This window comes from Corythoichthys intestinalis, chromosome 13 (genome assembly GCF_030265065.1).
Source record: "Corythoichthys intestinalis isolate RoL2023-P3 chromosome 13, ASM3026506v1, whole genome shotgun sequence".
Taxonomy (NCBI): Eukaryota; Metazoa; Chordata; class Actinopteri; order Syngnathiformes; family Syngnathidae; genus Corythoichthys; species Corythoichthys intestinalis.
Window position 1 is genome coordinate 17,304,224 of NC_080407.1, and position 27,704 is coordinate 17,331,927.

At 39.7% G+C, this 27,704-nt stretch overlaps 1 protein-coding gene across 7 annotated transcripts in view; it reads right to left on the reverse strand.

Moving 5' to 3' along the window:
- Positions 1–228: 228 nt before the first annotated feature.
- Positions 229–27,704, reverse strand: part of ptpn12 (protein tyrosine phosphatase non-receptor type 12) — a 177,083-nt gene continuing 149,607 nt past the window's right edge. For 5 of the 7 annotated variants that reach the window (XM_057853847.1, XM_057853850.1, XM_057853845.1 and 2 more), the window contains 6 exons: positions 24,437–24,626; positions 21,083–21,983; positions 15,155–15,226; positions 14,840–14,893; positions 13,631–13,697; positions 229–12,291 (listed from right to left, as the gene is read on the reverse strand). In XM_057853847.1, coding sequence (XP_057709830.1) covers positions 12,282–12,291; positions 13,631–13,697; positions 14,840–14,893; positions 15,155–15,226; positions 21,083–21,983; positions 24,437–24,626 — 1,294 coding nt within the window. In that variant the 3' untranslated portion in view covers positions 229–12,281. The remainder of the gene's footprint in view (positions 12,292–13,630; positions 13,698–14,839; positions 14,894–15,154; positions 15,227–21,082; positions 21,984–24,436; positions 24,627–27,704) is intronic. The other 2 variants (XM_057853849.1, XM_057853851.1) reach the window with 2 other exon arrangements.

The window sequence follows — 27,704 nt, forward strand, 5'->3', positions numbered from 1 at the left end:
TCAAATCCATATATGTATATTTTTGACCCAGCAGATTTGATCACTTTTTCTGTTAACCCATAATAAAGTCATAAAAGAACCAAACTTCCTGAATGTTTTTTGTGACAAAGAAGTATCTGTTCCAATCACTCTATCGGAGAAAAATCAGAGTTGTAGAACTAACTGGAAACTCAAGAGAGCCATGACATTATGTTCTTCACAAGTGTATGTAAACTTTTGACCACAACTGTATATATAGCGGAAAACAGACAAGGCTGAAAAATCAGTTTCTGCTCTTCTGCTCTTTACAGACGTCGCGCAACCGCTTTTGTTTCAACCCAGCCATAAAAAGGTAAGTAATCATATTTATTATTTGAAATATCTGTGATTTTTAGCTTGGAATCATTAATTGATGTCTAATATTTAGCTTAAAATTTTTTTTAAAAACGACTTTAAACAATTTTTCACTCGCATTATTTTAAACTTTAAAACAAATTACGTCACAATGTCTACCGCATAACTATCGCTTCATTGTATTTTTTTTGTTACTGTCACATTTTCTCCAATAAGTTAGATGATGAAAAATCCATCAAAATAGAAAAAAAAAAAGTTTGAAAGGATAAATACATGAAAATCTCAACCAATACTTAATGTCTGCGATTTCTGCATTGCGACCCTTGTTATATTACCATGTTTCACCCATAAAATCCCCCAGAAATCAGGCACGCCTTTTCGTCGGGTGCTGTCCCTCACTCCGCTTCAGTTATTCGCAGTCGGTCTTAGTTCTTCTCAAACACATGCAGCGACCCAACGCTGGATTTAGGTTGAAAAAGTACGAAAACTGTACCGCATACAAACAGGAAGGATTGTCTCAGGAGTGATTTGTTCGAGGATTCAAGGGAATTATTATATTTTTCGTACCATGCATGCACTTTGAAATGTGAAAAAAAATCAATGGGTTGTACTTGGCTATATTTATGAAAATGCTAACTTTTTTGCTTTTGACCAAGAATCGAGACCGTTTTACGTCCATATCGATAAAGAATTCAGGGATTTAAGCATTTATTTAATTGAATTTCCACGTAAAAAGCTCTTTGTGGTGATATGACAGCTTATAGACTAGCAGCATTCGACATATTTACATAAAATGTTAACTGCCTGTTTTTGTTTTTTTGTTTTGCTTTTAACCAAGAACAGAGACTGTTTTACGTTCATATCTATAAATTCAGGGATTTACGCATTCATTCACAAGAATTTCAACGTAAAAACCTCTTTGTGGTGATAAGGTGGCACCACAGTGACTTATTAAAGAGTAGCACCACATTCAACATATTTACGTAAAATAATTGCTAACTGCCCTTTTTTTTTTTTTTTTGCTTTTAACCAAGAATTGAGACTGTTTTACGTCCATATCTATAAAGAATTTGGGGATTTAAGCATTTATTCACAAGTACTTTCATAAGAAAAGCTCTGTTTACATATGGCGGCCGCCACATTGACTAACAGACTAGCATCGTACTTCAACATATTTACGTAAAATAAATGCTAACTGTCCGTTTTTTGTTTTTTTTGCTTTTAACCAAGAATCAAGACTGTTTTACGTCCATATCTACGAAGAATTCGGGGATTTAAGCATTTATTCACATGAATTTTCTCCCGGAAAAGCACTGTTTACATCAGGCGGTCGCTAGCTACATTTAGCTACATTCACTAACAGACTAGCATTGTACTTCGACATATTTACGTACAATAAGTGCTAACTGCACGTATTTTTATGCTTTTAACCAAGAATCGAGACTGTTTTACGTTCATATCTATAAAAAATTGGGGGATTTAAGCATTTATTCTCAAGACTTTTTACCGGATAAACACTGTTTACATATGGCGCCGCCAGACTGACAGACGGACTAGCATCATTCTTCAACATATTTACTAAAAATAAATGCTAACTGCCAGTTTTTTGCTTTTAACCAAGAATCGAGACTGTTTTACGTCTATATCTATAAAGAATTCAGAGATTTAAGCATTCATTCCTATGAATTTTCAACGGAAAAATCTCTGTTTCCACTCGGTCAGCTTTGAAGGAGATAGGCCCCCCTATTGATTGGCCCCGTGTCCCGTCTATACATTATGAAGTCTCTGATTCTATCCACCTCTGCATGTTACCTGAGACGGCCAAAACTGACAATTTCAATTGATATTAGCAGGAAAAAAAACTTAAAATACAAGTACCCTATATCCATGACTCGTAATTACATAGATTTTACATAAACACCACTGTATGAAAAATATTTACTAATTATTTCACCATCAACTGGCCCAAACAACCTCTTGAGAAGGCGTTGATGGTGAGTCTGAACCATCCAAGGGATCTGTTTGCCTCTTTGATCAAATCTCCCCAAGAGGATTATCTTATCTCCCTTTCACACACAGAAAACACATCATTATAGACCGTCTCATGAACCGTCCGGGCCTTGTGTACACTTTGATTCATTGGATTAAAGACCTGTTATATCAGTGTAAGGCAGCCAAGCGAGACGATTAGCGGAGGAACAAGGAAATATGTGTTGTGATGGGATAATAGTATAAATTGAACTGCAAATTGCAGTTGTTGTGAAGTCAAAATTCAACTGTGGAAATAAAATACATTTAAGCATTGTCTAAACTGGGGGTCAGCAACCTGAGGCTCTAGAGCCGCATGCGGCCCCTTTAGTGCTGCCCTAGTGGCTGTCTGAAAATGGAAAAAGATGGGGGAGGGAAACCATAGTTTGACTTTTGGGCAGGGGGGGCACAACATGTTGATGACCCAGAAACGCAGTATCAACAATAAAATTAACAAGAATATTTATGATAGTAAGTTGAAAATGCTAACAAACTAGCATTGTACTTCGACATACTTAAATAAACGCTGCTTTTAACCAAGAACTGAGATTGTTTTATGTCCATATCTATAAAGAATTTGGGGATTTAAGCATTTATTCAAAATAATTTTTCCAGAAAAGCTCAGTTTAAATAAAGCGGCCGCTAGCTACATTCACTAACAGACTAGCCTTGTACTTCGACATATTAACGTAAAATAAACGCTAACTGCACGTTTTTTTGTATTTGCTTTTAACCAAGAATCAAGACTGTTTTACGTCCATATCTACCGTATTAAGAATTCGGTGATTTAAGCATTTATTCACAAGAATTTTTACCGGAAAAGCTCTGTTTAAATAAAGTGGCTGCTAGCTACATTCACTAACAGACTAGCATTGTACACCGACATGTTTACGTAAAATAAACGCTAACTGCACATTTTTTTTTTTTTTTGCTTTTAACCAAGAATCAAGACTGTTTTACGTCCATATCTATAATGAATTCGGGGATTTCAGCATTTATTCAGAAGAATTTTCACCAGAAAAGCTCTGTTTACATCAGGCGGCCGCAAGCTACATTTACTAACAGACTAGCATTGTGCTTCGACATATTTAAGTAAAATAAACGCTAACTGCATGTTTTTTTTGTTGTTTTTTTTGTTGCTTTTAACCAAGAATCAAGACTGTTTCACATTCATATATATAAAGAATTCAGGGATTTAAGCATTTATTCACAAAAAATTTCACCGGAAAAGCTGTTTACATCAGGCGGCCGCTACCTACATTCACCAACATACTAGCATTGTTCTTCGACATTTTTACGTAACGCTAACTGCACGTTTTCTTTGCTTTTAACCAAGAATCGAGACTGTTTTACGTCCATATCTATCAAGAATTCGGGGATTAAAGCATTCATTCACAAGAATTTTTCCGGAAAAGCTCGTTTAAATAAAGCGGCCGCTCACTATATTCACTAACAGACTAGCATTGTACTTCGACATATTTGCATAAAATAAACGCTAACTGCACGTTTTTTTTTTTTTAACCAAGAATCGAGACTGTTTTACGTCCATATCTGTGAAGAATTCGGGGATTTAAGCATTTATTCACAAGAATTTTCCAACAAAAAAGCTCTTTGTCTGCGATTCCACTCTGTCAGCTTTGACGGCCTCGCCAACAATGCAGGCCCCCTATTTATCGGCCCAGCGCGCCGTCAATACATTATGAAGTCTATGAATTAGCGTCTTCAGTGGGGCATATTGAAACTCCGCTCACCATTTTGGCAGTGCTCTCCGGCGTTTCATGGTCCGCATTTTCAATCCTTGGTTCTGGCTCAGTAGTTGTTGTCGCTTCTGAAAGCTTAGGTTTGAAAAAATTACCTATTTCCATCTTGCTTCTTTGGTCCACAGGTGGTTTTAGCTAACCAAAGCAAAATGACCGTCTAAGGTGATAGTCACATGATCTGTTCGAAAAATAATTTTGACCCATTATAATTTTTGTTCATTTCATTCATTTTTGTTGCTTGTTTTATTAGTTTACAACTTTTATTGACAATTTTACCGGAAAACTCTTAATTTTAAAATCATATATGGGAAAGTCAATTACATGCGATGACACTTTTCAGCCACCAGGGAGGGCCATGCCCCCCTTAAACTCTGCGTCTGAGGGAAATATACTTTTAGTTTTATACGGTTTCTGTAGGAGGACGAACATGACACTAACATTCTTCTAATTCATTAATATTGGAATGAAAAACATTGGGCGGCATTGTACAATAGTATAGTCACATCATTTTGGATAGGATGTACTGCAAGGAAAATACATGTTGACCATATATGAGTATCAGGCGCACCTTCAATGGATTGCCTATTAGAGAAATTTTCATGTATAGGGCGCACTGCATAATAAGGCACAGTAGTAGTAGTCTTAGTAGTACTGGTTTGGGTTGTGTTATGTTATGTTATGCATCCACAACATGAAGCTGAGCTCAATGGAATGTCATGCCATTATTAACCAATATTAATCCATATATAAGGCATATCGGATTATAAGGCGCACTAGCAACTTTTGAGAAAATTAAAGGCTTTCAGGTGCGCCTTATATACGGTAATCATGAAGGCTCATTATGTATTTGTAGCCAACTTGGGCTAATATAGCAAAGATATGTACATACAGCATGTGTTGCCTTCATTATAAGGCTTTCTGTTTTTTGCGGCTCCAGAGATCTATGTTTTTTTTTTTTTTTGCTACAATATGGCTCTTTCAACATTTTGGGTTGCCTACCCCTGGTCTAAACTCTGTATACACGCATAGGGTTAGTATCTGAACCTTTTGGAATTTCTCACATTTCAGCATAAAATCACGAAATGTGATCTGATCTTTGTCAAAATCACACAGATGAAAAATACAGTGTCTGCTTTCACTAAAACCACCCTAACATTTATAGGTTTTCATATTTTAATGGGGATACCATGCAAACAATGACAGAAGGGGGCGAAATAACTAAGTGAACCCCCTGCCTACGGAGACTTAAAGAGCAACTGAAACCAATTTTTACCAAACAATTAAGGCAGGTGTGTGCCCAATCACTGATGGGTGGTTTAAAGCTGCCCTGCCCTACATAAAAACGCACACTTAAGAATTTTCTTGATGAGAACGATTGTTGAAAATGTTGTTGTCCACCAAAGATGACTCCAAAGTTCAGCGCAGAATACTCAGAGAGGTAAAAAAAAGAACCCTAGAGTGTCTGCTGAAGACTTACAGAAATCACTGGCACAGTCCATTATCTCTGTGCACACATCAACTACATGTAAAACTATGGCCAAGTAGTGTTCATGGGAGGACTCCACGGAGGAAGCCACTGCTGTCTCAAAAAAACCCAAAAAACAACATTTTTTTCTCGTGTAATGTTCGCAAAAAGGCACCTGGACACTCCACAGAAGTTGTGGCAAAATAGTTTGTGGACTGGTGAAACCAAAGTTGAATTGTTTGGGAGTAATACACAACGTCACGTGTGGAGGAAAAATGGAACAGCTCACCAAATTCAACACCTGATCCCCACCGTCAAGCATGGTGGAGGGAGCATCATGATTTGGGGCTGTTTTGCTAACTAAGGGCCTGGACAACTTGGACAACAAATGAATTCAAAAGTTTGTCAGGATGTTTTGCAGGAAAACCCGAGGCCGTCTGTCAGACAGTTGAAGCTAAAAAGAGGATGGATGCTGCAACAAGACAATGATCCAAAACACAGAAGTAACTCAACTTCAGAATGGTTTCAGAAGAACAAAATTGGCCAAGTCAAAGTCCAGACTTGAACCCAATTTCGATGCTGTGGCATAACCTTAAAACAGCGATTCATGCCAGACATCCTAGGAATCTGACTGAAATACAGCAGTTTTCAAGAGAAGAATGGGTCCAGATTAGTCCTGATTGATGTGCCAGACTGATCTGCAGCTACAGGAAGGTATTGCTCCCAAAGGGGGGACACAAAACATTAAATGTGATGGTTCACTTATATATTTCCCCCCTTCTGTCAATGTTTGCAAACTATCCTCATTAAAATATGAAATCCTATAAATATTTGGGTTGTTTTAGTTAAAGCACTGTTTTTTCATCTGTGTGATTTTGACAAAGATGGCATTTGATGGTGATTTTATGCAGAAATGTGAGAAATTCCAAAAGGTTCAGATACTTTTTAATACCACTGTATTCATGATATTGCATAACATGTGAAAATGAGGTGACCAAGTAATCAGAACAACCTTGCTTGATTTACATTACAAATAAGTTTAAGCACTGGGGAGAAACTGCTTGAGGATGCTTCGCTCACCTGATTGGTAGACTCTAGCCGGTCACTTCCTGTTGATTTTGAGGCATTTTCAGGTCACATCCAGTTGAAATTGCTCCGACTACACCAACATGGCTGCATTGTTAGCACTAATTTTATGCTAGCAGCAGCAATTGCTGTGTTTGCCCATCTGCTGTGCCTTGTCAACAAATATGACATTGTCAAGTGTCGCGAAAGACAGCATGAATTCCAAACAACCTGCAGTGATTAATTAATGCTAGCTATTATCGTGTGTGTGTGTAGGTGGTGAAGACATCTGACACATGCAGACATTTCCAGCAAGTCATGACATTATCAGTTTACATGAGCAAAACAAATGGAAGGCATCCAACAACTCTTAAAAGTGCTTGACTGGAGTTTTGCCACTGTACTCTATTTAAAATGTCTATTCCTGTATAAAAGTCAAAAGGTTTGACCAGAAATGTGATATCACAGCCCAAAATCAACATCAAATGAGGCATGTTTTTATATAATGTTCATTTTACTGATTGATTTCTGCAACATAGAAACATTGTGTTGTTTTTTTCTTTTTTTTGTAGGACAACAAAGTGAGTTACAATGGGGGTAAACGGGCAAAAAGAGCACTAGCAGCAAATATCGGCGCTACTAAAATAAGTGGATGGTGACGGGGGGGGGGCAAGGCTGTCTCTTAAAGGCACAGGTGGGCTCATTCTGAGATCGAGGACAGTGTGCATACTGTTGGTCGAGGAAACGATAAATACAATGAACGAGAGGTAAGAAAGCAATGAGGAGTGACGTGAACGTAAACGAGAAACGGCACGTACAAAAATAACATTTCAAACCATTTACAAAAAAAAAAGCAATATTAGCATTATTATTATTACAGTCTTATTCCGAGCCCATTTGTGGCAGCTATATGAAATAAAATAATCTTTAAGCATGAAATTAAAATACAACCCTGAAATATTTTTTATGAGCTTTCTTAGATCTTCTGTTTGAACGGAAAGGAAGTCAAAACTATAAACTGTCATAGAAGTTAGTCCTCGGTCAGATTTGGAGAAACAGCGAGAACCAAAAGTAGTATTTGCCAAGTGGCAAAATGGATTTTGCCATGTGGCATTTTTTTTTTTGCCATGTGGCTTTTTTTTTTTTTTTTTGCTATGTGGCAAAATGGATTTTGCCATGTAGCATTTTTGGGGGTAGATGGCATTTTTGCAGGCCATGAGTGTCCATGCCATTGACATCTATGCACGTCCAAATTTTCCATTCATATTAAATGGCCGGAAAAACGTGTGGCTGTGATTTTTGACCATAGACTTACCATTACAGCGCATTGACATTCAACGGGCACCCAAGTCCGGCTATGCCATTGACGGCTGTGCACGTCCAAATTTCCTATTCATTTTGAATGGCAGAGAAATGTGTAGTTATGATTTTTGACCATACACGTTACATTACAAGTGCTTTTGCCACATACCCAAAAAAATGCCACGTCAAAATACATTTTGCCACTTGGCAAAAAAAAGCCAAATGGCAAAATCAATTTTGTCACATGGCAGAAAAAATGCCACATGGCAAAAAAAAAGTTAAATGGCAAAATCCATTTTGCAACATGGCAAAAACAATTTTGCCACCTAGCAAATGATGCCACATGGCAAATCCATTTTGTCAAATGGCAAGGAAAAATGCCACATGGCAAAATCCATTTTGCCACATGTCCAAAAAAATGCCACATGCCAAAATCCATTTTGCCAAGTGGCAAAAAAAATGCCACATGGCAAAATCAATTTTGTCACATGGCTAGAAAAATGCCACATAGCAAAATCTATTTTGCCACATGTCCAAAAAATGCCACTTGCAAAAATCAATTTTGCCACATGGCAAAAAAAATGCCACATCGCAAAATCAATTTTGTCAAATGGCAAGAAAAATGCCACACGGCAAAATCCATTTTGCCACATTTCCAAAAAAAATGCCACATGCCAAAATCCATTTTGCCACATGTCAAAATCCATTTTGCCACATGCCAAAAAAAACAAAAATGCCACATGGCAGAATCAATTTTGTCACATGGCAAGAAAAATGCCACATGGCAAAATCCATTTTGCCACATGGAAAAAACAACTTTTCGTTCTCGGCCCTGCTGCGGATTTGAGATCCTTTGTACGCTCTGGTGTCGGTCAACTTTGAAAAGTATCAAACGTGCAACATAAAACAGTTCATAGACTTCATAATTATATTGACGGGTCACTCCGCCGCACACTGTGACGCCTTCAAGTAGGGGGCCTGCCCACACCCAGCATCAAGAGGAGTGATTCTCAAGCACCCACACGCAGCGATTGAACGCCAGATTTAGGTTGAAAAAGTACGAAAGCTGTACCGCATACAAACAGGAAGGATTGTCTCAAGAGTGATTTGATCGAAACTTCAAGGTAATTATGATAGTTTTCGTACCATGCATGCATTTTGAGACGTCGTGAAAATAATCAATGGGAAAAATTAGTCGCTACTGCATTGGCATCATAGTTCACATTTTTTTTATTTATCATTTATCGCAATATTTACCTAAAATACATGCTAACTGCATGGTTTTTTTCCCTTTTAACCAAGAATGGACACTGATTTATGTCAATATCTATAAAGAATTGAGGGATTTATGCATTTATTCATAAGAATTTTCAACTGAAAAAGCTCTTTGTGTTCACAAGTTGGCCGCTACAATTGCTTACTGACTAGCATCATAGTTAGCAATATTTACGTAAAATAAATGCTAACTGCCGGGTGTTCTTGCTTTTAACAAAGAATCGAGACTGTTTTACGTCCATATCTAAATTGCTGGCCAAAAGTATTGGTAACCCTGCAATTCTGTCAGATAATGCTTAATTTCTCCCAGAAAATGATTGCAATTACAAATGTTTTGGTAGGAATATCTTCATTTATTGTGCTTGCAATGAAATTGTGAAAAATGAAATCATTTTACACAAAACTACAAAAATGGGCCAGACAAAAGTATTGGAACCCTCAGCCTAATACTTGGTAGCACAACCTTGAGACAAAATAACTGCGAACAACTGCTTCCGGTATCCATCAATAAGTTTCTTACAATGCTCTGCCGGAATTTTAGACCATTCTTCTTTGGCCAACTGCTCCAGGTCTCAGATTTGAAGGGTGCCTTCTCCAAACTGCTATTTTCAGATCTCTCCAACGGTGTTCTATGGGACTCATGTCTGGACTCATTGCTGGCCACTTTAGAAGTTTCCAGTGCTTTCTCTCAAACCATTTTCTAGTGCTTTTTGAAGTGTTTTGGGTCATGACTTCTGAGGGAGACTCTGCTTTCTCACACTGAAAATTTGTTGGTAGTCTTCAGACTTCGTAATGCCATGCACACGGTCAAGCAGTCCAGCGCCAGAGGAAGCAAAGCAACCCCAAAACATCAGGGAACCTCCGCTATGTTTGACTGAGGAGACCGTGTTCTTTTATTTGAAAGCTTTTTTTTCCTGTAAACTATGTTAATGCCTTTTCCCAAAAAGCTCTACTTTTGTCTCATCTGACCAGAGAACATTTGTCCAAAACGTTTTTGGCAAACTCCAGCCTGGCTTTTTTATGTCTGTGGGTCAGAAGTGGGGGTCTTCCTGGGTATCCTACCATAGAGTCCCTTTACATTCGGGACAGCTTGAACTTGTTTGGATGTTAGTCGAGGTTCTTTAGCCACCATCTGCACAGTATTTTGTTGAAATCTCTCAATTTTTCTTTTCCGTTCACATCTAGGGAGGTTAGCCACAGTGCCATGGGCTTTACGCTTATTGACAACACTGTGCACGGTAGACACAGGAACATTCAGGTCTGTGGAGATGGACTCGTAGCCTTGAGATTGCTCATGCTTCCTCACAATTTTGTTTCTCAAGTCCTCAGACAGTTCTTTGGTCTTCTTTCTTTTCTCCATGCTCAATGTGGTACTCACACAAGGACACAGGACAGAGGTTGAGTCAACTTTAATCCATCTTTACTGGCTGCAAGTGGAATTTAGTTCTTGCCAACACCTGTTATGTGCCACAGGTAAGTAACAGGTGCTGTTATTTACACAAATTAGAGAAGCATCACATGATTTTTCAAAGGGTGCCAATACTTTTGTCTGGACCATTTTTGGAGTTTTGTGTGAAATGATAATGATTTCCCCCCCCCCCATTATCTTCTGTGTTTTTTCATTGCAAGCAAAATAAATGAAGACATTACTACCAAAGCATTTGTGATTGCAATCATTTTCTGGGACAAATTGAGCATTATCTGATACAATTGCAGGGGTGCCAATACTTTTGGCCAGCAGTGTATAAAGAATTCAAATTTTAACTATTTATTCACAAGAATTTTCAACGGAAAAAGATATTTGTTTCCATTTTCGCCGCTACATTTGCGTTCTGACAAGCATCATAGTTTACAATATTTACGCAAAACAAATGCTAACTGCACGTTTTTTTGCTTTCAACCAAGAATCAAGACTGTTTTACGTCCATATCTGTCAAAAATTCAGGGATTTAAGCATTTATTCACAATTTTCAACGGAAAAATCTGTCTGTGATTCCACTCATTCAGCTTTGACAGCAGCGCCAACATTGCAGGCCCCCTATTAAACGGCCCCGCGAATATATCATGAAGTCTATGAACAGGTTGCTCCCATATAAGTGGATTTGTAGGCTCCCCCCGTGACATGTACCAAGAAAAAACAGAACCGGACAGTTAAGCGCAAATAAAACCCCAAGTGTGATTAGAAAGGACGTGAAATAAAAGCTGAGGATTGTGGTTGACAGTCTTCTCGGAGAGGCGGGTAAGGCCGGCTCATGGTCCCAGCACTGAGAACCTGAGTCTTCAAACTCAGTTTTGACAGCTTTAAATAATGGACGTGGTGGTGAAGCTTGAACCATGGTCAGATTGGTCTGAGGTTCAATCACATATACAGTACTGCAGTTTCAGAAAGTGGACTTATTTACCAAATGAGTATCTTCGCAAAGCTTTACAGGTCCGTTGTGGTAGTTACGGAAATAAATAGTCCGTAATTAAAACCATGGTGCGCTAGTTAAAATGTCACTTTCACCCCGTCTTTCCTGTCCATCGCAGTCAATGAGTTAAAATGTCGCAGTCATACACTACTCATTCCTGTCGTGTTCAGTTTCTACGCTCATCCTCAGTCATTTAGCACCAGCACACGGAGATTGAAGTTGAATTATGGGTAAGATTATCGCACTTCGCCTTGAAGATTGTTGCTCATGTAGTTGAATGACACCACCTAGCATCTAACAGTTCCATTTGCTCAAGAGAAGATTGTGGTCCTTATTTGCTTTGAACTAAACGGGGGGAAAAAGCAGACGGAACCCATGTCAGCGTCTTGGAACATCAGCGAGCTGAGGAGGACAATGCCGTTCCTTGTTCTGAATGGATGAGCCTCTATCCTCCTGTGTTGGAGAAGGAACTGAAGAGGATGACAAGTAAGGAGATGGCTTGTAAAAAACGCAACGCCTAAATTCGGTTTGGGACCACCCAAGTGAGTTTTTGGTCTATCTCCGAAGGGCGGCGGCGTTGTGGATAGAGCGCTCTGTCGTGTTCACTCCAGGGGGTGTTGTGGAGGGTCTTTGGGTGGAATGTTATCGAACACTGGAGACAGAAGACAGGAATAATTAAATAGGGGGGAGGACTTCAGTAATTTTCGGACTATTGGACGCTACTTTGTTTCCTTCATTTTGAATCCTGCGGTCCTCTAGTGCGGCTTCTTTGTTGATTTATCTGAGTTAATAGGGAACACATTCCTCCTAGTATGCATTGCAGCGCTATAGATGTAAATAACAATCACCTCTGACAAACCAGGGGAATACAGTGAAAAAAATTTGCACTGTATTCTCCCGCTTTACCGCGAAAAACGAAGGTCTACAGCTAAAAAAATCTTTGCTGTATTTTCACGGAAAAGCAAATATTTCCATGCAGTCCTGTTCAGGCTGGGATACCTTTCAAACATGGCAGATATGAAAAAGACTGCACCTTTTATAAGGGAGTTATTAGTCATTTATTAAATATGGCATATTGCCTTTGGCAACCCGCCCAGGTCAGGCCCGTAAACGAAAATTCACCATTTTGATAACTTAAGATCTCATATGTCTCATGAACAGTCTCACTAATTTTAAAGAGGATCCAACTAACTCTTTAGGCGCCTATGTATCAAATGTGCACCCTGTAAATCGATAAAAATTTCACATTCAATTCAAAATACCTGATTTCCTGTTGAGTTTGGAATATGGGTGCAGGAGACTTTTTAGAACTGTGTTGCGGATCTTACTGACTCCCCAAATTTCATCACTCTACGTTGGAAAAACCTAATAGGAGAGGCCTTTTTGAAAAATTCAAGGGGGCGCCACTGAGCCATTTTGTTACATTTTTTCACAACGTTGCTAGATTATCAAAATCTACGCAAAGCCACATGTAAAATGTGCAATTTTGGAGTTTTTGTGCATTTAAGGCCTCAAATTGGCCATTTTCATTTGCCATGAAAAAAAAAAATCCATTGCATTCCAGTATGGCTCTAGCGCCAGTTAGTATTCGGGCCCTAATTAATGTTCTGTGCCAATTATTTATTCAGTTACTGTTCTAGTTGTTTCATTAATTGCTAGTTATGGTATTTGGTAACACTTTATTTGACAGCGGAGTCATATGAGTGAGATATTTATGACATGACACTATCATGATTCCTCAAGGCTTATGACAGATTTCGTTAGGTGTCATCCGGCAAATGTCAGTAACTATTTATGTCCAGCTTGGATCTTTTACATCTACAACTAGAACAATAACTAAAGAAATAATTAACACAGAACATGAATTTTGATTGTTATTTACATCTCTGGCATTGCAATGCATGCTAGGAGGCATGTTGGACAACAACAGTGTTGACAGTGGGTGGCAGCAAAGGTTGAGTGTCAGCCCCCCAGTAACCAAATGCACTTACCCACTCAGCTCTGCCTTGCTGTTGGCTGCTGTGGTGCTAGAAGATTGAGGGTCAGATGTCGAAAAATCTGTATGCAAACAAGCACACAAAAAAAGCTCTTAATTTGGCAATTGTGTTAAGAATGGAAAAAATGTGCTATATAAATCTATTGGTATCGCGGATAACAATGCGATCATCAGGATCTTGTGCGATTAAATATTCTGATCATTGCCAAGAATTTTACATTCTTACAGGGTGCAGTAAGTCCATTTATCGCACAGTAAATAAAAATGAGGGCGTTAATTTTCAAAGTTGCGTTTTATCGCCGCGTGTATGTACGTGTTGATGCAATATGAGACTCCAGTTCCTTTCACAGATGTTTATTGGTCATCAACACGCCATAGAATTAAAGTTCAGAAATATAAATCAAGGGAACACATCTATATTTAACACTGTAAAACGTTAGCATTGCTACATTAAGGCTAATGGGGAATAAAGACAACGTACTAACAACTTTAGCCTGCTATTAAAACATTGGCGGTCTTCTCCAAAATGCGAAAAGGTGACACTTCAAACACAAAAAAATGTATTCCTGACACCACATGCAATGACGAAAAGTGCCTTTTTTACGGAGTGTAAAGCGCCTTAAGGTTAGCGGTTTAGCGAACGTACTTCCGGTGAGCATTTCAAAATAAAAGCACGTCATGTTCAACATATAAATAACAATTTCTGGAGTCAATCTCACATACGTCTGATTCTACACTAAGAATAACTTTAAAATGACACCCTTTATGAATAATCTGATTGGCAATGAATATTTTGGCTTCAAATTTGCCAACGCACACTTTGCAGAAAAAGATTACAGTCATTTTTGACCAAATATTGTCATGTGTAAACACTTTTGTTGGCAGAGAACAAAAATGGCATTGGATTTCTCATCTGATATTCATATTTAATAATAGCAATTGCATTTGAATGGGTGATTTATTAGGATGTATTGTCACAACATGAGTGGTTGAATTTGTAAAAAAAAAAAAAAATTGACGAAAATATCGCTTATCTGCATTATTTATGAGACAATAGATTGCCTACTAAAATTTGTTATCGCGACAGGCCTAAGGGCTACTGTAAATGTCAAGTTTATAGACCAAGTAAACACAGATTTAATCCTCTTATTTCTATTTGTACAAAATGAGTTTTAAAAACAGCAGCATTAAAAATGACAGTGACCTTTGTGTGAACCGCTCCACTCAGCTGTGGCGGGCGTCCTGACATCCAGAGGGTCTGCCGGAAAGAGAGCGAGAACTTGGAAATCAGTCATCCCTTCAAAACCGAATTCACGCATTCTGAATCATTAAATTGATTCCTTGCTTCAGAAAGCAAACCAATTCAGACAAAATATCCTACTTGTTTAAAAACCATTGTCCGTGCAATATTCCCTCACACAAGGATCAAGAGCGCCCTCTGTTGTACAAATGCTTGTATGAACGTCACTTGAAGATCTGATTTGAAAGCCCCGTTCTTGTTCCACTGAGACAAACGCACCTGTGGCCAGTATGAAGGACTCGGGAGTCCTCTCTGGGAGAGGGGGAGGGGAGTCATCGCTGTCCCAGCTGTCTGGGTTAAAAGGGTCAGAGGTCAAAATGAGACGCAACCAAAGTCAATACGGACGGATTGATTGGTGGGTTGAGAAGCAATCGGTGAGTAAGTAAACACGCAGCCACTAAGCCTGTGCCTCACAAAGCAGATTAGCAAAGCGCCACCCGCCAAAAAAGCAAATCTTTGGGGACTTAATTGACGGCGATAAACGTGAAAGTTTAAGATAATCAGCCCTGTGGAACGCCTTTCCCGACATCGTCGTGACACCCAAGCCGCTTCAAAACTGCAACACGCCACCGCAATCCAGTGTGCTTAACATGCATATTGATCCTTCACCATGCCACATGCGTCCACCGCACACATACTTTCAAAATAAAAGCACTTCACCTCATTACCATATATTCCGAGACCAATTAAAGTGCCTATGACAGCAAAAAGCATGTTTATTTCATATTTCACACGGTATTTTACGCTGAATGAAATGGACCACTTAGATGCGTGTGGAAGCGATTGATATATTTATTCAATTTTTTTAATGCCACGCCATGAAAACGAGTGACTTCCTGGATTGACGAAGAATGCGAATGTGACATCAGCGGGATAATCATCTTCAGTATACAGCCAATACTACAGTATGCAGAACGACTGCGGATTCAGCTGATTTTGGAGAGACTGCGAGAACCAAAAGTGGTATTTGCCATGTGGCAAAAAGAATTTTTGCCATGTGGCATTTTTTTTTGCCATGTGGCAAAATTGATTTTGCCATGTGGCATTTTTGTGACATGTGGAAAAATGGATTTTGCCATGTAGCATTTTTTTCGCCATGTGGCAAAATGGATTTTGCCATGTGGCATTTTTTTGACATGTGGCAAAATGGATTTTTCCATGTGGCTTTTTTTTTTTGCCATGTAGCAAAGTTGATTTTGCCATCTGGCATTTTTTTCGCCATGTGGCAAAATGGATTTTGCCATCTGGCATTTTTTCTTGGCCATGTGGCAAAATTGATTTTGCCATGTGGCATTTTATTCGCCATGTGGCAAAATGGATTTTGCCATGTAGCATTTTTTTGACATGTGGCAAAATGGATTTTGCCATGTGGCATTTTTTTTTTGAATGTAGCAAAGTTGATTTTGCCATCTGGCATTTTTTTCGCCATGTGGCAAAATGGATTTTGCCATCTGGCATTTTTTCTTGGCCATGTGGCTAAATTGATTTTGCCATATGGCATTTTATTCGCCATGTGGAAAAATGGATTTTGCCATGTGGCATTTTTTCTTGGCCATGTGGCATTTTTTTGCCATGTAGCAAAATTCATTTTGCCATGTGGCATTTTTTTCGCCATGTGGCATTTTTTTCTTGGCCTTTTTTGCCATGTGGCAAAATTGATTTTACCATGTGGCAAAATGGATTTTGCAATGTGGCTTTTTTCTTGGCCATGTGGCAAAATTGAATTTGCCATGTGTCATTTTTTTCGCCATGTGGCAAAATGGAATTTGCCATGTGTCATTTTTTTCGCCGTGTGGCAAAATTGATTTGCCATGTGGCATTTTTTCTTGGCCATGTGGCAAAATTGATTTTCCATGTGGCATTTTTTTGCCTTGTGGCAAAATGTATTTTGAAATGTGGCATTTTTATTGGTATGTCGCAAAATGGATTTTGGCTTATGGCATTTTTTTTTTTTTTGGTAGGTGGAATTTTTTTTTGAAGTATATGGCATTTTTGCAGGTTATGCACGTCCATGCCATCGACGCACGTCCAAATTTTCTGTTCATTTTAAATGGCAGAAAAACGGGTGGCTGTGATTTGTGACTATACACTTACAACTAGAGCACACTGACATTCAACTGGCACCCAAGTAAGGCTATGCCATTGACGCCTATGCATGTCCAAATTTTCCATTCATTTTAAATGGCAGAAAAACGTGTGGCTGTGATTTTTGACCATACACTTTCATTACAGCGCTTCCATTTTGCTACGTACCCCCCCAAAAAAAGTCACATGTCAAAATACGTTTTGCATCATGGCAAAATAAAGTTTGCCACATTGCAAAAAAATGCCACATGGCAAAAATCAATTTTGCAACACGGCAAAAAAAATGCCAAATGGCAAAATCTTGCCACATGGCAAAAAAAGCCACATGGCAAAATCTATTTTGACTCATGGCAAAAAAATTGCCACCTGGCAAAAAAAAAATGCCACATGGCAAAATCCATTTTGCCACGGGCTAAAAAAATGCCAGATGGCAAAATCAATTTTTGCCACATGGCAAAAAAAAATCCCACATGGCAAAATCCATTTTGCTACAAGGCAAACACCACTTTTCGTTGTCGGGCCTGCTGTGATTTTGCGGATTATTTCGTTTATTTTTTGTATCACGCCAGCCCAATGTGCTGCAGGCTTTTGTTGCTGCACTAGGGAGAGGCGTGTGAGCCTTTTTGGGTTTCAAAAAGTTCCTGTTCACCGCGAACAATGGCCAAAACAAGTCCGACAACTGTGGGACCATTGGAGCGACAAGGAAGGTAGTGTTTGATATTATGTCAAATCCTGGGATAATGGCACATATTTTAATAAGGAGGTGGCTTGCATTTTGTGGGTGACAATGCTCCTTGTCCACCGAGAAGGCCACTCGGTCGACGACCGGCGGCTGGTCACACACCATGGTCACTTCCACCCCCTCGGTCATATTCGTCTGCCCGCGGAGAATGCGCTTTCCTCAGCTTGGCACGAGCAGCCCGGGGGTAGTTTTGTCTGATTTTTCGTTTTCGAAAGGCGCGAATAAGACTTGCAAAAGCTGCTCGTTTTGGGTTAGCATGTCGGCTAGGTGTCACTCCTCCTGTCCGAAGTGGGGAAATGACAATAGCCGGACCATCTCCGGTGGCATAAAATACCGTTCGGCAGAGGAAGAAGTCTGCAGTTTTGACCATTATGCAGTAATTTTGTTCTGTCATTTTGAATAAATGCATTTTTAATATTTAATATTCCATTTAGCACAAGACTTATTTGTCCTGACCATACCATTTATTTGGGAATTGGGGAAAAATACTTGGATAAAAAAAATATCCTGTAAAAATATGAGAGTAGCCCTCAATGGGCTGAATTCTAAATCAGATGAAATCATGACCCTGCCAACATCATCATCCAACTGGGGACGCTAGAGCGCTATGACGACAGTCGGGTAAACAGCAGATTAAAAGACTAATTTCTCGTCATCTGCTGTTTGCCAAATTATTGGATATAGTCGAATCGTCTCAAAATATAATTCACATAATAATGCTTTTTAAGATTTTTTATATGCTGTCACAAGCACTTTAATCCTCATTGATCCAGAAAGTGTAGGTTGAGTGTGGATAATGAGGGCAGTTTATAAGATTAACCCTTAATTAAATTGTGCCAAATGAAAGCCACGTTTGTGGTTAATCAATCCCAAATTTTCTGCAAGGACTTTTTCCAACTGTCACTGACGTGTAAAGATCTAAACCAGTTGTTCTCAAACTTGGGCTCCAAGTATAGCAGCTTGTTTTATTAGGTTTTCTAAAAAAACAACAACTATTTAATCAATAACTCACATTTCCACCGAGTGCTGCTAATTCCGTGGCCACAAATACATCACAAGTCTTTCCGAAAATAATTTTTATCAGGTTTAAGTTGGCATGAGTAGTTATAGCCACACATAAGACTTCATTATGATATTGGCGGGGCGCGGGGCCAATTAATAGGGGGCCTGCATTGTTGGTGTGGCTGTCAAAGCTGACCGAGTGGAATCACAAAGAGCTTTTTTCGTTGAAAATTCTTGTGAATAAATGCTTAAATCCCTGGTATCGTTATAAATATGGACGTAAAACGGTCTCGATTCTTGATTAAAAAGCACACAAAAAAAACACGCAGTTAACATTTATTTTACGTAAATATTGCGACATATGATGCTAGTTGGTAAGCAAATTAGTGGTCGTCATATGTCAACAAAGAGCGTTTTCCGTTGAATTCTTGTGAATAAATCCTTAAATCCCTACATTCTTTATAGATATGGACATAAAACAGTCTGGATTCTTGGTTAGAAGCAAAAAAAAAAAAAAAACACACAAAACAAAAAAAAAACGTGTAGTTGGCATTTATTTTACGTAAATATGTTGATGTACGATGCTAGTCTTAGTGAATGTAGCTAGCAGCCGCCTGCGGTAAACAGGGCTTTTCTGGTTAAAATTCTTGTGAATAAATGCTTAAATCCAAGAATTTTTGCAGATATGGATGTAAAGTCTCGATTTTTGGTTAAAAGCAAAAAAAAAAAAAAAAAAAAAATGCAGTTAGCGTTTGTTTTACGTAAATATGTTGAAGTACAATGCTAGTCTGTTAGTCAATTTGGGGGCCGCCATATGTAAACAGAGCTTTTACGGTGAAAATTCTTGTGAATAAATGCTCAAATCCCTGAATTATTTATGGATATGGACATAAAACAGTCTCGATTCTTGGTTAAAACAAAAAAACAAACAAAAAAACGTGCAGTTAGCATTTATTTTGTACGTAAATACAGTATGTCGAAATACGATGCTAGTCTGTCAGTCAGTGTGGCAGCTGCCATATGTAAACAGAGCTTTCCCGGTAAAAATTATTTTAATAAATGCTTAAATCCCTGAATTCTTTACAGATATGGACATAAAACAGTCTCGATTCTTGGTTAAAAGCATAAAAATATGTGCAGTTAGCATTTATTGTACGTAAATATGTCGAAGTACGATATTAGTCTGTCAGTCAGTGAGGCGGCTGCCATATGTAAACAGAGGTTTCCCGGTAAAAATTCTTTTAATAAATGCTTAAATCCCTGAATTCTTTATAGATATGGACGTAAAACAGTCTCGATTCTTGGTTAAAAGCATAAAAATATGTGCAGTTAGCATTTATTTTACGTAAATATGTCCAAGTACGATGCTAGTTTTTCAGTCAATGTGGCGGCCGCCATTTGTAAACAGAGCTTTTCCAGTGAAAATTCTCGTGAATAAATGCTTAAATCCCCGAATTCTTGATAGATATGGACATAAAACAGTTTCGATACTTGGTTAAAAGCAAAAAAAAAAAAAACGTGCAGTTAGCATTTATTTTACGTAAATATGTCGAAGTACGATGCTAGCTTGTTAGTCAATGTAGCTACCAGCTGCCTGCGGTAAACAGAGCTTTTCTGGTTAAAATTCTTGTGAATAAATGCTTAAATCCCTGAATTCTTTATAGATATGGACAGTCTCGATTCTCTGTTAAAAGCAAAAAATTAAAAATTTAAAAAAAAACGCGCATGTAGCATTTATTTTCATGGAAATATGTCGAAGAATGATGCTAGTCCGTAGCGGATAATTTCTCCCATTGATTTTTTTCATAATGTTATAAAATGCATGCATGATACGAAAAATATATTACCTTGAGTCCTTGAACTAATCTTTACTGAGACAATCCTTCCTGTTTGTATGCAGTCCAGCTTTCGTACTTTTTCAACCTAAATCCGGCGTTGAATCGCTGAATGTGCTGCCTAACTGCGACGTAACTGCGAATAACTGAAATGGACTGTAGGACGGCCCTCTACTTGAAGGCAGCGGCTGACGGATGCGACCCGTCAATACAATTAAGAAGTCTATGGTTCACGTTAGTTTTTGTCCTGATTGATCGCCATTTTTGGACAGTAAGTGATTTTACAACAGTTTTTCCCCCTAGTGCTTTATAAGCCTGGCGGGCCCAAGAGGAAGAGTCGGAAAGACTATGGTTTTGTGAGTGTGACATTTTAACCCACCCCTGACCCCAAAATGTTTGAGAACTTCTGGTTTAGACAACCCGATCAGTAGTTTGCGTAATTGAATTTGTACAAATAGGCGGAGCTTAACGTTGATCACATACTTGCTGTGGCTGCAGTGGGTGAAGAGGAGCTCTGCCCCGCGATGGACATAGGGGACACCTTCCGTATCAGCTGGTTCTCTCCAAAGTGAAGGGAAGTGACTGTGGCCGTGGAAACGCTGGTGTGATGACCCTCCCTGCCCGACGACATCTCCCCGTCGCCTTCTTCGTCGGAGTTGTCGGAGTGTAGCGGGTTGGTGAAGCTCAGCGCAGTCCGAACTGGTGTGGAGGAGGAGGATGACGAGGAGGAGGAGAGGTGCGAGGAAGACGAGGAGGACGGGGCGACTCGATCGGAGGACGACGAAGAGGAGGAGGTCTTTGGGTAAGGTTTGTCAGGGCTGGCGCAGTGTTGCGTCCGTATGGCGTGTCTGGCCTTTAGCGCCGCTCTTTCCCCGCAGTCGCTCTTCACGGGGAGGTGGTTGGGTCTGGCGAGGACGCCGCCGTCTCCTTGGTTCTCCCCGCCAACTCCGCCCTCCGTGCCGGAGTCCTCGGACAGCGAGGAGCTGGACGTGAGTAGCGGCTGTCCGGAGCGGGCCTTGAAGGCGTGACATCTTTGCAGCGGGCTGCCGCTATTGGCCGGACAACCGCCGGACGCGCTCCCGGAGGAGGACGTCTCGAAACTACGAGGTCCTTCCTGCAAAGGCACCTTTTTAATCTCGATGCTTAACTTCCTCTCGATGCGTGGCGCCACGCAGCAATCGGCCGTGGGGGATATCGGCATGGGAGGAGTCATGCTTTCGGACTTCGCCGTTGCTGCGGATAGTTTGTTGTTGTAGTTTTCGTTGAGATCCAGATTGGACATCTGCTGCTTTTGACAGAGATTTTGGTCTTTGGATTCTGATGGACTGGTGTGCGTTTTGGGATTTTCTTCAGACTGGTTCTTCTGTTTTTCGGTGCCTTCATTCTAGAACGAAAGAATAATATAATGCTTCAATAACCATGATTTTTTTTCAAACGGAAAATGTAACACTGCACTTTTTTGACATTGTGATCCATAGATAATCTTTTCTACTTCCTACATAGCTCCCAGAGAACTTAAAAGATCGCGCTAGCACCTAAAGCTAGACTGGGCTATTAGCTCAGTATTCAGCACACCAACTGCCACAGAAAAAGACAGCATAAAACCGCGACTTTCTTCCTTCATTTTGAATCCTGCGGTTTATAGTCCAGTGCGGCTTATTTGTTGATTTACAGTGGGGCAAATAAGTACTCAACCACTAATTGTGCAAGTTCTCCCACTTGAAAATATTAGAGAGGCCTGTAATTGTCAACATGGGTAAACCTCAACCATGAGAGACAGAATGTGGGGAAAAAAAACAGAAAATCAAATTGTTTGATTTTTAAAGATTTCCAAATTAGAGTGGAAAATAAGTATTTGGTCACCTACAAACAAGCAAGATTTCTGGCTGTCAAAGAGGTCTAACTTCTTCTAACGAGGTCTAACGAGGCTCCACTCGTTACCTGTATTAATGACACCTGTTTTAACGCATTATCGGTATAAAAGACACCTGTCCACAATCTCAGTCAGTCACACTCCAAACTCCACTATGGCCAAGACCAAAGAGCTGTCAAAGGACACCAGAGACAAAATTGTAGACCTGCACCAAGCTGGGAAGACTGAATCTGCAATAAGTAAAACACTTGGTGTAAAGAGCAATTATTAGAAAATGGAAGACATACCAGACCACTGATAATCTCCCTCCATCTGGGGCTCCATGCAAGATCTCACCCCGTGGCGTCAAAATGATAACAAGAACGGTGAGCAAAAATCCCAGAACCACACGGGGGGACCGAGTGAATGACCTACAGAGAGGTGGGACCATAGTAACAAAGGCTAATATCAGTAACACAATGCGCCGCCAGGGATTCAAATCCTGCACTGCCAGATGTGTCCCCCTACTGAAGAAAGTACACGTCCAGGCCCATCTGCGGTTCGCTAGAGAGCATTTGGATGATCCAGAAGAGGACTGGGAGAATGTGTTATGGTCAGATGAAACCAAAATAGAACTTTTGGGTAGAAACACAGGTTCTAGTGTTTGGAAGACAAAGAATATTGAATTGCATCCGAAGAACACCATACCCACTGCTAAGCATGGGGGTAGAAACATCATGCTTTGTGGCTGTTTTTCTGCAAAGGGACCAGGACGACTGATCTGTGTAAAGGAAAGAATGAATGAGGCCAAGTATCGAGAGATTTTGAGTGAAAATCTCCTTCCATCAGCAAGGGCATTGAAGATGAGACGTGGCTGGGGGACTTGCAGCATGACAATGATCCCAAACACACAGCCACGGCAACAAAGGAATGGCTTCGTAAGAAGCATTTCCAGGTCCTGGAGTGGCCTAGCCAGTCTCCAGATCTCAACCCCATAGAAAATCTATGGAGGGAGTTGAAAGTCCGTGTTGCCCAACGACAGCCCCAAAACATCACTGCTCTAGAGGAGATCTGCATGGAGGAATGGGGGAAAATACCAGCTACACTATGTGAAAAGCTTGTGAAGAGTTACGGAAACCGTTGGCCTCCGTTATTGCCAACAAAGGGTACACAAAGGGTACATAACAAAGTATTGAGATGAACTTTTGGTATTGATCAAATACTTATTTTGCACCATGATTTGCAAATAAATTCTTTAAAAATCAAACAATGTTATTTTTTGGGTTTTTTTCTACATTCTGCCTCTCATGGTTGAGGTTTACCCATGTTGACAATTACAGGCCATTCTAATATTTTTAAGTGGGAGAACTTGCACAATTAGTGGTTGACTAAATACTTATTTGCCCCACTGTACTTAAATACCTGCAGAAGTGCGAGGGGTGTACTCACTTTTGGAACAAACTGTATGTCACTAATGTCACATTTATGTCCAGTTTGGAACTTATAGTATAATTTGCCGGATAACACGAAATGACATCTGTTATAAGCATTAATGCTCATAGCAGCATCATATCATAATTATGAATGTCTAATGACAGTCTTTTGGCCCCACTGTCAAATTAAGTGTTACCAAATACAACAACAAGCAATTAATGAAACAACTAGAACAGGAACTGAAGAAATATTTAGCACAGAACATGAATTTTGATTGTTATTTACATCTGTAGCGCTGCAATGCATGCTAGGAGGCATGCTGGACAATAAGAGTGTTGACAGTAGGTGGCAACTGCGGTTGACTGTCTCCTCCAAGGGAGCAGTTATGGCCAAATGAAGCATCTTGACGCAATGAAGTTTTGCAGCTAACTGGTTCAAAGCTTCATGGTGGTTCATTTGGTCTTATGAAAGACACTTAGAATACAGTTAGGACAGCTGCGGCTTTTAGTCAGGTGTGCCTTACAGTGCGAAAATTACGGTACATCATTCACCTGAGTGACGTTCTGCTGCGCGGTGACCAGGACGTGTATGACAGGCTTGGGATGGTAGCGGTCATTATCCTGACGGACGTTTGTGACGGTGGGGAAAGCCGACGGGGGCGACGGGGTCAGTATAGGGGGCACGGGGTGAGGCTCGGGGGGTTGAAGTATCTCCTCTTTGACGTCGCCTTCCACCTGGGTACTAAAGAAAAAAAGAGAAAGACGTTATTGATGTGGTCCAAGCTTTACTCTTATTTGTCACCACTAGAGGTCACCTTCCGACACAATATCAATTATTTGGATTGTTTCTCCAACCAATGAGATTAAGGAAAGACATAATGGAGCTAATGATTCTACGCGACCACACTTTGACTTCCGGGATGATCCAAATGCGATTTGACTTGATTAAGGGGAATAATAAGTCTCCTCCTCAGGGAGATCAAATTGCATGCGATCATAAATTTAGTGTCCTGCTCCAGTACTCTTCATCGCAGTCGTGACTTGGTCATTCACAGAGTTATGCCAATTCCACTTCCATTAGATAAACAATGTTATAAAAAGACCTCGCCGGGCCACACTTGGAATTTCTCTCCAAACAACTTGAATATTGGCTTCCTCGGAAGAGCAAATAACACACAAATTACACAATAACGGATGATTCCCACCGCTGGAGCGGATCGTTTCCATGGGGATATGAATTATTAAAGCACCAGAGTTTATCCAAGACCCTCGTCCTTCAAAGATAAGATGAAACTTTTATGATCTGCTCAGGGGCTAAAAGAAACCAAGACAAATAAGATGCTGAAAAACAAATAAGAGTAGGAGAGAACGGGTTTGTTGGTCACAATTTTTACTCTTTCATGAATATCTTTTCATCAGCAACAGTTGCTGTACATACGACACTACAAACTAGAGTTGTTAAAAATGATTCTGAGGTACAGTGGAATAAAAAAGTGTCTGAACCTTTTGGAATTACTCACATGTCTGCCTAAAATCACCATAAAATGTGATGTGATCTTTGACAAAATCACACAGATGGAAAAACAGTGTCTGCTTTAACTAAAACCACCCAAACATTTATAGGTTTTCATATTTTAATGAGGATAGCATGCAAACAATGACAGAAGAGGGAAAATAGGTGAATCCTCTGCCTAAGGAGAATTAAAGAGCTATTGCAACTCCGGCTGTCAAAATTATCGCGTTAACGGGCGGTAATTACTTTTTTTGATTAATCACGTTAAAATATTTGACGCAATTAACGCACATGCCCCGCTCAAACAGATTAAAATGATAGCAACGTGCAACGTCCACTTGTTACTTGTGTTTTTGGGAATTTTGTCGCCCACAGCTGGCGCTTGGGTGCGACTGATTTTATGGGCTTCAGCACCCATGAGCATTGTGTATTGACTTCAACAATGGCGGGCTACTAGTTTAATTTTTGATTGAAAATTTTACAAATTTTATTAAAATGAAAACATTAAGAGAGGTTTTAATATAAAATTTCTATAACTTGTACTAACATTTATCTTTTAAGAACTACCAAGTTTTTCTATCCATGGATCGCTTTAACAGAATGTTAATCATGTTAATGCCCTCTTGTTGATTTATTGTTATAATAAACAAATACAGTACTTATGTACCGTATGTTGAAAGTGTATATCCATCTTGTGTCTTATCTTTCCATTCCAACAATAATTTACAGAAAAATATGGCATTTTTTATCAATGGTTTGAATTGCGATTAATTACAATTTTTAAGCTGTAATTAACTCAATTAAAATTTTAATCATTTGACAGCCCTAATTGAAACCAATTTTTACCAAAAAACTTAAGTCAGGTGTGTGCCCAATCACTGATGAGTGGTTTAAAGCTGCCCTTCCCACTATAAAACACACATATGGTAAGAATTGTCTTGATGAGAAGCATTGTCTGATGTGGATCATGGCTCAGTCAAAAGAGCTGTCTGAAGACCTGCGATCAAGAATTGTTGATTTGTATAAAGCTGGGAAAGGATACAAAACAATCTCGAAAAGTCTAGATGTTCATTACTCGACAGTCAGAGAAGTTGTATACAAATGGAGAGAGATTGGCACTGTTGCCGTCCACCAAAGATGACGCCAAGAGTTCAGCGCAGAATACTCAGAGAGGTAAAAAAGAACCCTAGAGTATCTGCTAAAGACTTAACAGAAACCACTGGCACAGTGCAGTATCTCTGTGCACACATAAACTTCATATAAAACTATGGCCGAGAATGGTGTTCATGGGAGAACGCCACGGATAAAGCCACTGCTGTATAAAAAGAAACAATGTTGCTCGTTTAATGTTCGCAAAAATGCACATGGACACTACACAGACGTTTTGGCAAAATAATTTGTGGACTGATGAAACCAAAGTTGAATTGTTTGGGTCATGTGTGGAGGAAAAATGGAACAGCTCACCAACATCAACACCTCATCCCCACCGCGAAGCATGGTGGAGGGAGGATCATGATTTGGGGCTGTTTTACTGCCTCAGGGCCTGGACAACTTGCAATCATTAATGGAAGAATGAATTCAAAAGTTTGCGAGGAAAACCAGAGGCTGTCTGTCAGACAGTTGAAGCTAAAAAAGAGAACGGATGCTGCAACAAGACTATGATCCAAAACACAGAAGTAAATCAACTTCACAATGGTTTCAGAAGAACAAAATACACGTTCTGGAGTGGCCAAGTCAAAGTCCGGCCTTGAACCCCATTGAGATGCGGTGGCATGACCTAAAGACAGTGATTCATGCCAGACATCTGAGGAATCTGACTGAACTACAGCAGTTTTTGTCGAAAAGAATGGGCCAAGATTAGTCCTGATCGATGTGCCAGACTGATCTACAGCTACAGGAAGCGTCTGGTTGAAGTTATTGCTGCCAAAGGGAGGGCCACAAAATATTAAATGAAATGGTTCACTTACTTATTTTTCCCCCTTCTGTAATTGTTTGCATACTATCCTCTTTAACTCATTTGCTCCCAAAAACGTATAAATGCGTTCTATTTTTAATTGTTTCAGTGTCCCAAAGACGTATTTATGTCTTTTTCGGTTTTTTTTCCCACAAGAGACATCTCTAGGTTCTGATGCAACTTAGCTCCAAAGCACAATGCTGAAAATCCATTTTAAAGCAATAAAACTGGCCACTGAAGGGCAGTAGCGCATTTGGTTAGGCCCGCAACCCGACTCAACGGAACGCACGGACGGGGCGCTGGCGGAAGACGACCAAGTGCGACGACAAGAAGGACGTCCAGGATACCAGGCC